The sequence below is a fragment of the Mesoplodon densirostris genome, chromosome 4, assembly GCF_025265405.1.
Source record: "Mesoplodon densirostris isolate mMesDen1 chromosome 4, mMesDen1 primary haplotype, whole genome shotgun sequence".
Lineage (NCBI taxonomy): Eukaryota > Metazoa > Chordata > Mammalia > Artiodactyla > Ziphiidae > Mesoplodon > Mesoplodon densirostris.
Genome location: NC_082664.1, coordinates 170121425 through 170134586, shown reverse-complemented (window position 1 = coordinate 170134586; position 13162 = coordinate 170121425). Strand labels below are relative to the sequence as shown.

Genomic DNA, 13162 nt, shown 5'->3' with positions numbered 1-13162 from the left:
TAGGAGATGTAGCATTTGGCAGGTGATTAAGTCATGAGGGTGGAGTCCTCATGAATGGGATTTAGTGCCATTATGAAAGAGACCCCACGGAGCTCCCTCACCTCCTGCCATGTAAGGACTCAGCAAAAAGATGGCCTTCTGTGAATCAGGAAGCAGATTCTCACCAGACACCGAATCTGCTGAAGCTTTACTCTTGGACTTCCCAGTTTCCAGAACTGTGAGAAATAAATGTTTGTTGTTTAAGCCCCGCAGTCTATGGTATTTTTTTATACCCACCCCAGATGACCTAAGACATCAGTAAAGCACCATTTTTATTTTTATGTTCTGCATTTGGAGTTTGGCCATCTACTATTACTCTATGGTCATTGTGAGGCTGTCAAAACCTCCACTCCTTCTGTAATGACCTGAGACTTTTATTGTGGTGTCACTGTGCAGAGATGATTGTTCTGATGCCTTCCTGCTTAATCTCCCAGCCTCTGTATTTGTATTCTATAAAGTGGGAATGACACTTGTATTAGAGAGTTATTCTGTTAATTAAGGGGCAATATATAAAGCACCAGGCACATGGAGGACACTTCCATAATTCTCTTTCTCTTCTCCCATCTACTCTGGGTACCTCTCCCAGAGTGGACATTTTTGGGGGTGCTTTTTCTACTTTTAATTTGGGTGAATTTCTGCGGTTCATTCACTCTAATCTTTGTATGTTTACATGTATTTCCTTATTTTTCCAGTTTCAGATTTCTGAATGCTCCTAAAAATTTTTCTTCCTCCATTTTTACCTTCTGTTTTATGATCTTCCTGTCTACTTACTTCTTTCTTTATCTTGATTTTACCTCCTTCGATCATAAGAATAAGCCTTAATTAGAAAATATTAGTGTTGGCTGTTTATGTAAGAATTTATTGTGCACTAGAAGAGAGATTTCAGTTTTATAAATACTATAGGACATTTCAAATAGAGCCTGAAACCCTCAGAGCTTTAGTCATCTTCCAGACCTCTGGTCAATAAATCTTACCAACGTGAAATGAAAGTTGAGTCATACTTTTGTGTTTTGTTGTTGCCTTAATATAATGAAAGCTACTGTTTTGTGGCTTTTATGCTATTGAAATAGAAACTGCTCAACCTCAAGACTCTTGGGCTGGAAGACCATCATACCTTTACCACCATCTGTACTAATGCCCATGGGTTAAGACTCCGAGCTTCCACAGCAAGGGATGCGGGTTCAATTCCCTGGTCAGGGGGAACTAATATACCGTATGCCGCTCTGTGCAGCCAAAAGAAAAAAATGCTCATGCTGTCTGACCACTAGTTTAATAAGGAGGGCACTGTGTGTTTTTCCCTTTCATAAGAAGTACTTGTTTGTTGCAAAATTAGCCTAACATCTTGCTTTTGCAAAACCCATTGAATTCCAGATTTTTGTGGACAATGTCTCATACTCACATGGATAGCTATCTTTTACCCAAATCCATAATAAACCCAATTTCCAAAGCCATTACCTGAAATTTCCTTTTGCTTGTTTCACCTATATTTCATAAAAAACTTACATGTAGCACAACAATAAAAAAGCAATGTTTGTGCCTCTTTTTAAATAGGGATTTGCTTTTAGTAAGTTGATTCCTCTGAGCTCTCCATTATATTTTTCATAGTCCTAATAGGAGCTTCCTAAAATATCTTCTATTGTACCAGGTATAAGGTAGATAACAAGTTTGATAACCCCAAAGAGACTTGCGTTAAATAATGTAAACAGAGAGGGAGGTGGAAATAATCAATAAAGGCATGAGGAGAGACCATAAGGACAAGGTAATTTGTATTTACTCTGAGGTTTCTCATTCTAAACTCTCCTGCTCTCTCCAACCCACACATGTTTAGGATAAATACCTTCTTCTCCTTCTGTGTTTGACAGTAGCTACAGATTCCTTTTGAAGGTCGGATTTGAACAATTGAGTAGGCATGAATTTTCATTTTTAAAAGCCAAAGTTAGAGAACACTTTTCTTCTTTTTAAAAAAATTTTTATTGGAGTATAGTTGATTTACAATGTTGTGTTAGTTTCTGCTGTACAGCAAAGTGAATCAGTTATACATATGCATATATCCACTCATTTTTAGATTCTGTTCCCATATAGGTCATTACAGAGTATTGAATAGAGTTCCCTGTGCTATACAGTAGGTCCTTATTAGTTATCTATTTATATACAGTAGTGTGTATATGTCAATCCCAATCTCCCAATTTATCCCCCCCCCCCATTTCCCCTTTGGTACCATAAGTTTGTTTTCTACATCTGTGATCCTATTTCTGTTTTGTAAATAAGTTCATTTGTACCATTTTTTTAGATTCCCCATATAAGCGATATCATATGATATTTGTCTTTCTCTGTCTGACTTACTTGACTTACCATGGTAATCTCTAGGTCCATCCATGTTGCTGCAAATGGCATTATTTCCTTTTTTATGGCTGATTAATATTCCATTGTATATATGTACCACATCTTCTTTATCCATTCATTGGTCGATGAGCATTTAGGTTGCTTCCATGTCTTGGCTATTGTAAATAGTGCTGCAATGAACACTGGGGTGCATGTGTCTTTTTGAATTATGGTTCTGTATCTAGAGAACACAGTTAAATGACATTCTTGCGTTGTCAGTACTGATGGGTGCTAAACTGGGATTATCATACACAACCTGTGTAAACATAAACGCGTTACAGCTGATGAGGTAGCATATTTAAGAGTTTTTTCATCATTGTCCTTTCCTGATCATTTTTTTTCCCAAAATATTTTAAGATGGTTGTGCGTGATTCTGTACATCAAAATTTAAATGTCATAGTTCAGTAGTGTAACAAAGGATTAAGTGTTTAATTCTTTATTTTAATTAATTGTCAAAGGTTACCTATTTAATCTTAAGTATTTATAAATAGATCAAAATAATAATGAAGAGATGACTTCTTTAAATGGATAAAAACCAGTTCAAGACTACTAGCCTGGGGATGCAGTTGGAGTCATTGACTAATAATGTATTTAAGGAAATGCCCTAAGTATCCTGAGCCATTTCCTTAATTGGGCAAAGGGCAGATGTCCAAGGCCATCCCTGCTCTAGGAGGGCAGTTAGCTTTGTCACTCCTCTTACGCCTGCATGCTTTGAGCATAGTGGACAGTGATTATTGTTAACATCCATGCAAGCTTACTAAGTGACAGGAAAGGTAGTAAGCTCTGTGCATGCATGAAGTCTCTTAAATACTTGCTGATAGTCAAGGGAGTAAATAAATGAATAGTCATTGCTTCCAGCTTCCAACACAAGAAAAAGCTCTTTTACTCAGCTAGTTAAGTAGGTCTAGATATTTATGGGAATTTCAGTATTTTTTCTTCATGAGTGAATTATAACAACATCCTTGACATCTATTGATGTTAATATTCAAATTGAGTTGATAATGTTAAAAAGTGCTGTTTTCTGACATATTTGGTGTTTAATCACTTTATAATATACTACAATCCAAGTAAAGATCTTTCTCAAGAAAGACATTAAATAAACACAGTTGTAACAACATTGTAATATGTATTAATTCAAGAACTATTTAAAAAATCCCCATTTAACCAATATCATTATTATCTGGAGAACAGATTAATGATTTGTAATTTTCTGATGATTAAACTTCTTTAAAGTTTGATGTTCTCATATATCATTAGAATGAGTGTGCCACTTATAAAATATTAATTATTCATAATACCCAAGAATTATATCTGCTTTATTCTTTTATTATAACTGTCCTGAATAAATCAACCCATGATAATTTCTTTATATACTCAACCTGACTGAACAAAGATGGCAACCTACTGTGGCTTTTTATAGCATGTATATCATAAAAGTTTTACTAGTGCATCATATAATTATTCAAGCCACAACGAAGGGCATGCCTACTAAAATACCTTCATTTATAACCCATGATTCTGGTTATAAATACTTAAACACACACTACTGATTCTGTAGGGTTTTATCTAGCTTCTATATTGGTTTCTCTAAAATTCCGTTTTCTTCAAAACAGGAACTATGTCTTTTGCATGTCATTAATTAGTGGTGAGAACAGCACAAACTAAGTGAATGCTATCTTTTTTTATGTATTATAGAAGGATAATGTTTACAAAATTCTTTAAGTGGTTTCGTTCCTCAGGCTTTCATAGCATTATCCAGCTAACTTATAGCCAAAAATAAAATGGATAATCCATAATATTCTAAGTAAAATTTTCTTTTAAGGCTTAACAAACATTTGTTGCTAAACATATGCTATGTTTACCATCTTTGTAAAGGTAATATTCAACAGTATGTCTCAAAATATTGAAAGCACCCATTATTAAATATCCTGTGAAAACACTTATACCCTGTCGTTGACAATACAATTAAATTCCTTTAAATTTCTTTTTTTTTTTTTTTTTTTTTTGCAGAAAATATTTTTTTTTTATTTTACAAATTTAATCAGTTATACATACACATATGTTCCCATATCCCCTCCCTTTTGCGTCTCCCTCCCACCCTCCCTATCCCACCCCTCCAGGCGGTCACAAAGAACCAAGCTGATCTCCCTGTGCTATGCGGCTGCTTCCCACTAGCTATCTACCTTACGTTTGGTAGTGTATATATGTCCATGCCGCTCTTTCACTTTGTCACAGCTTACCCTTCCCCCTCCCCATATCCTCAAGTCCATGCTCTAGTAGGTCTGTGTCTTTATTCCTGTCTTACCCCTATGTTCTTGATGACATTTTTTTTCTTAAATTCCATATATATGTGTCAGCATACAGTATTTGCCTTTCTCTTTCTGACTTACTTCACTCTGTATGACAGACTCTAGGTCCATCCACCTCATTACAAATAGCTCAATTTCATTTCTTTTTATGGCTGAGTAATATTCCATTGTATATATGTGCCACATCTTCTTTATCCATTCATCCGATGATGGACACTTAGGTTGTTTCCATCTCCGGGCTATTGTAAATAGGGCTGCTATGAACATTTTGGTACATGTCTCTTTTTGAATTATGGTTTTCTCAGGGTATATGCCCAGTAGTGGGATTGCTGGGTCATATGGTAGTTCTATTTGTAGTTTTTTAAGGAACCTCCATACCGTTCTCCATAGTGGCTGTACCAATTCACATTCCCACCAGCAGTGCAAGAGTGTTCCCTTTTTTCCACACCCTCTCCAGCATTTATTGTTTCTAGATTTTTTGATGATGGCCATTCTGACTGGTGTGAGATGATATCTCATTGTAGTTTTGATTTGCATTTCTCTAATGAGTAAAGATGTTGAGCATCCTTTCATGTGTTTGTTGGCTGTCTGTATATCTTCTGTGGAGAAATGTCTATTTAGGTCTTCTGCCCATTTTTGGATTGGGTTGTTTGTTTTTTTGCTATTGAGCTGCATGAGCTGCTTATAAATTTTGGAGATTAATCCTTTGTCAGTTGCTTCATTTGCAAATATTTTCTCCCATTCTGAGGGTTGTCTTTTGGTCTTGTTTATGGTTTCCTTTGCTGTGCAAAAGCTTTGAAGTTTCATTAGGTCCCATGTGTTTATTTTTGTCTTTATTTCCATTTCTCTAGGAGGCGGGTCAAAAAGGATCTTGCTGTGATTTATGTCATAGAGTGTTCTGCCTATGTTTTCCTCTAGGAGTTTGATAGTGTCTGGCCTTACATTTAGGTCTTTAATCCATTTTGAGCTAATTTTTGTGTATGGTGTTAGGGAGTGATCTAATCTCATACTTTTACATGTCCCTGTCCAGTTTTCCCAGCACCACTTATTGAAGAGACTGTCCTTTCTCCACTGTACATTCCTGCCTCCTTTATCAAAGATAAGGTGACCATATGTGCGTGGGTTTATCTCTGGGCTTTCTATCCTGTTCCATTGATCTATCTTTCTGTTTTTGTGCCAGTACCATACTGTCTTGATTACTGTAGCTTTGTAGTATAGTCTGAAGTCAGGGAGCCTGATTCCTCCAGCTCCGTTTTTCGTTCTCAAGATTGCTTTGGCTATTCGGGGTCTTTTGTGTTTCCATACAAATTGTGCAATTTTTTGTTCTAGTTCTGTGAAAAATGCCAGTGGTAGTTTGATAGGGATTGCATTGAATCTGTAGATTGCTTTGGGTAGTAGAGTCATTTTCACAATGTTGATTCTTCCAATCCAAGAACATGGTACATCTCTCCATCTATTTGTATCATCTTTAATTTCTTTCATCAGTGTCTTATAATTTTCTGCATACAGGTCTTTTGTCTCCTTAGGTAGGTTTATTCCTAGATATTTTATTCTTTTTGTTGCAATGGTAAATGGGAGTGTTTCCTTGATTTCACTTTCAGATTTTTCATCATTAGTATATAGGAATGCCAGAGATTTCTGTGCATTAATTTTGTATCCTGCAACTTTACCAAATTCATTGATTAGCTCTAGTAGTTTTCTGGTAGCATCTTTAGGATTCTCTATGTATAGTATCATGTCATCTGCAAACAGTGACAGCTTTACTTCTTCTTTTCCCATTTGGATTCCTTTTATTTCCTTTTCTTCTCTGATTGCTGTGGCTAAAACTTCCAAAACTATGTTGAATAAGAGTGGTGAGAGTGGGCAACCTTGTCTTGTTCCTGATCTTAGTGGAAATGGTTTCAGTTTTTCACCATTGAGGACGATGCTGGCTGTGGGTTTGTCATATATGGCCTTTATTATGTTGAGGAAAGTTCCCTCTATGCCTACTTTCTGCAGGGTTTTTATCATAAATAGGTGTTGAATTTTGTCAAAAGCTTTCTCTGCATCTATTGAGATGATCATATGGTTTTTCTCCTTCAGTTTATTAATATGGTGTATCACATTGATTGATTTGCGTATATTGAAGAATCCTTGCATTCCTGGAATAAACCCCACTTGATCATGGTGTATGATCCTTTTAATGTGCTGTTGGATTCTGTTTGCTGGTATTTTGTTGAGGATTTTTGCATCTATGTTCATCAGTGATATTGGCCTGTAGTTTTCTTTCTTTGTGACATCCTTGTCTGGTTTTGGTATCAAGGTGATGGTGGCCTCGTAGAATGAGTTTGGGAGTGTTCCTCCCTCTGCTATATTTTGGAAGAGTTTGAGAAGGATAGGTGTTAGCTCTTCTCTAAATGCTTGATAGAATTCGCCTGTGAAGCCATCTGGTCCTGGGCTTTTGTTTGTTGGAAGATTTTTAATCACAGTTTCAATTTCAGTGCTTGTGATTGGTCTGTTCATATTTTCTATTTCTTCCTGATTCAGTCTTGGCAGGTTGTGCATTTCTAAGAATTTGTCCATTTCTTCCAGGTTGTCCATTTTATTGGCATAGAGTTGCTTGTAGTAATCTCTCATGATCTTTTGTATTTCTGCAGTGTCAGTTGTTACTTCTCCTTTTTCATTTCTAATTCTATTGATTTGAGTCTTCTCCCTTTTTTTCTTGATGAATCTGGCTAATGGTTTATCAATTTTGTTTATCTTCTCAAAGAACCAGCTTTTAGTTTTATTGATCTTTGCTATCGTTTCCTTCATTTCTTTTTCATTTATTTCTGATCTGATTTTTATGATTTCTTTCCTTCTGCTAACTTTGGGATGTTTTTGTTCTTCTTTCTCTAATTGCTTTAGGTGCAAGGTTAGGTTGTTTATTCGAGATATTTCCTGTTTCTTAAGGTGGGATTGTATTGCCATAAACTTCCCTCTTAGAACTGCTTTTGCTGCATCCCATAGGTTTTGGGTCGTCGTGTCTCCATTGTCATTTGTTTCTAGGTATTTTTTAATTTCCTCTTTGATTTCTTCAGTGATCACTTCGTTATTAAGTAGTGTATTGTTTAGCCTCCATGTGTTTGTATGTTTTACAGCTCTTTTCCTGTAATTGATATCTAGTCTCATAGCATTGTGGTCGGAAAAGATACTTGATACAATTTCAATTTTCTTAAATTTACCAAGGCTTGATTTGTGACCCAAGATATGATCTATCCTGGAGAATGTTCCATGAGCACTTGAGAAAAATGTGTATTCTGTTGTTTTTGGATGGAATGTCCTATAAATATCAATTAAGTCCATCTTGTTTAATGTATCATTTAAAGCTTGTGTTTCCTTATTTATTTTCATTTTGGATGACCTGTCCATTGGTGAAAGTGGGGTGTTAAAGTCCCCTACTATGATTGTGTTACTGTTGATTTCTCCTTTTATGGCTGTTAATATTTCCCTTATGTATTGAGGTGCTCCTATGTTTGGTGCATAAATATTTACAATTGTTATATCTTCTTCTTGGATTGATCCCTTGATCATTATGTAGTGTCCTTCTTTGTCTCTTCTAATAGTCTTTATTTTAAAGTCTATTTTGTCTGATATGAGAAATGCTACTCCAGCTTTCTTTTGGTTCCATTTGCATGGAATATCTTTTTCCATCCCCTTACTTTCAGTCTGTATGTGTCTCTAGGTCTGAAGTGGGTCTCTTGTAGACAGCATATATATGGGTCTTGTTTTTGTATCCATTCAGCCAGTCTGTGTCTTTTGGTGGGAGCATTTAATCCATTTACATTTAAGGTAATTATTGATATGTATGTTCCTATTCCCATTTTCTTAATTGTTTTGGGTTCGTTATTGTAGTTCTTTTCCTTCTCTTGTGTTTCTTGCCTAGAGAAGTTCCTTTAGCATTTGTTGTAAAGCTGGTTTGGTGGTGCTGAACTCTCTCAGCTTTTGCTTGTCTGTAAAGGTTTTAATTTCTCCATCACATCTGAATGAGATCCTTGCTGGGTAGAGTAATCTTGGTTGCAGGTTTTTCTCCTTCATCACTTTAAGTATGTCCTGCCACTCCCTTCTGGCTTGTAGAGTTTCTGCTGAGAGATCAGCTGTTATCCTGATGGGGATTCCCTTGTGTGTTATTTGTTGTTTTTCCCTTGCTGCTTTTAATATGATTTCTTTGTGTTTAATTTTTGACAGTTTGATTAATATGTGTCTTGGTGTATTTCTCCTTGGATTTATTCTGTATGGGACTCTCTGTGCCTCCTGGACTTGATTAACTATTTCCTTTCCCATATTAGGGAAGTTTTCAACTATAATCTCTTCAAATATTTTCTCAGTCCCTTTCTTTTTCTCTTCTTCTTCTGGAACCCCTATAATTCGAATGTTGGTGCGTTTAATGTTGTCCCAGAGGTCTCTGAGACTGTCCTCTGTTCTTTTCATTCTTTTTTCTTTATTTTGCTGTGCAGCAGTTATTTCCACTATTTTATCTTCCACCTCACTTATCCGTTCTTCTGCCTCAGTTATTCTGCTATTGATCCCATCTAGAGTATTTTTTATTTCATTTATTGTGTTTTTAATCGATGCTTGATTCGTCTTTAGTTCTTCTAGGTCCTTGTTAACTGTTTCTTGCATTTTGTCTATTCTATTTCCAAGATTTTGGATCATCTTTACCATCATTATTCTGAATTCTTTTTCAGATAGACTGCCTATTACCTCTTCATTTGTTAGGTCTGGTGGGTTTTTATCTTGCTCCTTCTCCTGCTGTGTGTTTTTCTGTCTTCTCATTTTGCTTATGTTACTGTGTTTGGGGTCTCCTCTTTGCAGGCTGCAGGTTCGTAGTTCCCGTTGTTTTTGGTGTCTGTCCCCAGTGGCTAAGGTTGGTTTAGTGGGTTGTGTAGGCTTCTTGGTGGAGGGGACTACTGCCTGTGTTCTGGTGGATGAGGCTGGATCTTGTCTTTCTGGTGGGCAGGTCCACGTCTGGTGGTGTGTTTTGGGGTGTTTGCGGACTTTTTATGATTTGAGGCAGCCTCTCTGCTAATGGGTGGCGTTGTGTTCCTGTCTTGCTAGTTGTTTGGCATAGGGTGTCCAGCACTGTAGCTTGCTGGTCGTTGAGTGAAGCTGGGTGCTGGTGTTGAGATGGAGATCTCTGGAAGATTTTCGCCGTTTGATATTATGTGGAGCTGGGAGGTCTCTTGTGGACCAGTGTCCTGAAGTTGGCTCTCCCACCTCAGAGGCACAGCACTGACTCCTGGCTCCTCAATTTGGGATGATTTGTTGTCTATTCATGTATTCCACAGATGCAGGGTACATGAAGTTGATTGTGGAGCTTTAATCCGCTGCTTCTGAGGCTGCTGGGAGAGGTTTCCCTTTCTCTTCTTTGTTCTCACAGCTCCTGGGTCTCAGCTTTGGATTTGGCCCCGCCTCTGCGTGTAGGTCGCCGGAGGGCGTCTGTTCTTCGCTCAGACAGGACAGGGTTAAAGGAACAGCCTCTTCGGGGACTCTGGCTCACTCAGGCCGGGCGGGAGGGAGGGGCACGGAGTGCGGGGCGAGCCTTTTGGGAGGTCTGGGGTCTTCTGCCAGCGTTCAGTAGGTGTTCTGTAGGAGTTGTTCCACATGTAGCTGTATTTCTGGTGTATCTGTGGGGAGGAAGGTGATCTCTGCGTCTTACTCTTCCGCCATCTTACCCGGAAGTCTCTTTTTTTTTTTTTAATTGAAGTATGGTTGATTTACAATGCTGTGTTAGTTTCAGGTGTACAACACAGTGATTTAGTTATGCATATATATGTAAATCTGTTCTTTTTCAGATTCTTTTCCCTTATAGGTGATTATAAAATATTGAGCATAATTCCCTGTGCTATACAGTAGGTCCTTGTTGTAAATTCCTTCAAATTTCTTATTTTTATTTTGGAAAATACCTACAAGGATCATATGGCCAAATGAAAACAGGATTTTGTTAAGGGATTGCGGGAAATTTTTGTTTTGTATTTGTGTTGTTTTAACATAGCATCTGCAATAGAGTAATACAAATATTTCTAACATATTTAACTGCATGTTAAACTGATTACCTATATATGTCCTTAATTACTGAAATTTATACTGCTCTAGAGATCACTTATAATATCACTCTTCAAATTTCACATGACACTGAAACTGGCATTTTGTTTCAGAAATGTCTAGCAGAGCATGGGGTCACCTGAGGGCTTGGGAGGGGTACCTCGAGACTCGGTTTAAGGATTCTTTGTGTGTGTGTGTGTCTGTTTAATGTCCAGCACCTGTTCTTCCTGGAGCCTACCAGCAAAGCCATTCTCAAGGGTATGGGTACATGCATCAGACCAGCTTGTCATCCATGAGGTCAATGCAGCATTCACCAAATCTAGTAAGTGCCCATTTGAAGCATTCCTCCTTCCCTGGTTTTCATATTTTATCTCCAGAATATAAATGCATATAGAATACTGTTGAATTGAATATGGTACATTTTTTATATAAAGGGTAAATGATGATGTGTTGCATTTTTACAAGCTTCCCTAAAGAAGTGGAAGACATATAGGGGTAAACTGTTGAGAAGGGAAGGCACGATGAGAAAACATGTAAACAGTAAAACATACAAAGACTCTACCAGTACTTTATCCTAATTGTTATCTCATGATTGGAAGTAGTCAACTATGGTCTTCATTCAGTAAAAAAAGCACAAATATCTGGTCATGTTAACTAGTTAATCAAAATGGCCACTGAGAGCTAAATGACACAGCCAACATATGTCTTTGAGTCCTCCTCTGGAAATCTTGGAGTGCTGATTCATTCACTGAATGTAAGGCTTGGAAGCAGTGTTCCGGGTCATTTAGTCAAATGTGGCATCTTATGCTGAAATTGCTTCTCCAGGCTCCCGACACAGTCCCTTGGCCTTTGCCTGTGCACTTAGAAACAGGTGGCCCTTCTAAGCTTGTAAAATACCTTTTTTAAAATGTATTTTTGTTGAAGTATAGTTGACTTACAATATTATATTAGTTTCAGGTATACAACATAGTGATTTGGTGTTTTTATGGATTACGCACCATTAAAGTTATTATAATATTATTGACTGTTTTTCTGGGCTATACGTCACACGTCTGTGACCTACTTATTTTTTATAACTGGTAGTAAGGTATCTTTATTCACTCTAAGCTTCTTTGCATCTCAGCCAGTTTCCTCCGTCTATGAATACACTTGATTTTGAGATTGTCTGATATTATTAGCTAAACTCTTGGCCTCAAATGAAAACAAATATAGTAAAACTCATTTTAAAAATTTCCTCATTATAACAAGGATTTAATTATACGTACTTAAATATTCAGGACATTTATATGCTAAATTTCTATCACTGTGATACAAAAACCTATTGAGTATATTATGGATTTTTTCTTTTATTTGTTTTAAATATTTTTAAGAGGAAACAAAAATTTTTAGTAAAGTTCATTACCTCTGCCAGAGGACCGACGGTAGTGATTTGGCAGTGACTTGGACCTGTCTGCCACTGTGGTGGGTTTTGTTCTCTGAAGAATGTGGACTAGGGGAGAATCTACATAATCTAAGGTCTCTGGGCTTATCTGAAGCTGGGGGAGTGGCTTTACTGCTCCAGAGCTTACTTTTTGACGGGCTAGCTATTGTATTTAGCGGCTTGCTCTGGCCCCATTCTGGCCCCCAGTATTACGTCTTTTGCCAGACTAGTAACCTTGAGATGAACACAGTCAGGACAGACAGTACGCTCTGGTTTGCAGGACTCCAGATATAGATGTGCTTGGGAAGATTCCTGATAGTTACTTTATGTGTGGGTTGGTTTGTTGCGATCAGCATTTGCGGCTGTGACTATCTTGGTGTCCATCGTGTGACCCCATCTTTCCTTCCTCAGAGGACCTACCGAGCCATGTACGATTACAGTGCCCAGGATGAAGATGAAGTCTCCTTCAGGGATGGCGACTACATCGTCAACGTGCAGCCCATCGACGATGGCTGGATGTACGGCACGGTGCAGAGAACTGGGAAAACCGGGATGCTTCCAGCGAATTACATTGAGTTTGTTAATTAATCATTTTTCCTTGCCCTTTGAGCTTTGTTCTAATGTACACTAAACGTAATCTTTTTAAAAGATAGAAGATACTTTTAAGACAACTTGGCAGTTATTTTACAGTAATCTATCCTTCCTTTGACAATTAGACACGCAGGTACCAGGAAGAAGGAATGACTTCTGGGCTGAAAACAGCAGCATTTTCGGTAATTCGTATAAACAAAATAATTAGGTCTGGAGACCTGGTGCTGCTAATTGTGTTAATGTTTTCCTTTGATTGGCTATCGTGAACCCTTCTGGGAAAATGTATTTTTGTAGACTTTAATAGAGACGTTGATTGTCCCTTAAATGTCACAAGTATATGAAATAGCTGTCACTTTGG

The 13162-nt window shown here is 37.4% G+C and overlaps 1 protein-coding gene across 3 annotated transcripts in view; it reads left to right on the top strand.

Moving 5' to 3' along the window:
- Window positions 1-12801, top strand: part of NEBL (nebulette) — a 348466-nt gene extending 335665 nt beyond the window's left edge. For 2 of the 3 annotated variants that reach the window (XM_060095442.1, XM_060095441.1), the window contains 2 exons: window positions 11009-11115; window positions 12625-12801. In XM_060095442.1, the coding sequence (XP_059951425.1) occupies window positions 11009-11115; window positions 12625-12801 (284 nt within the window). The remainder of the gene's footprint in view (window positions 1-11008; window positions 11116-12624) is intronic. The other variant, XM_060095443.1, reaches the window with a different exon arrangement.
- The last annotated feature ends 361 nt before the right edge of the window (window positions 12802-13162 follow it).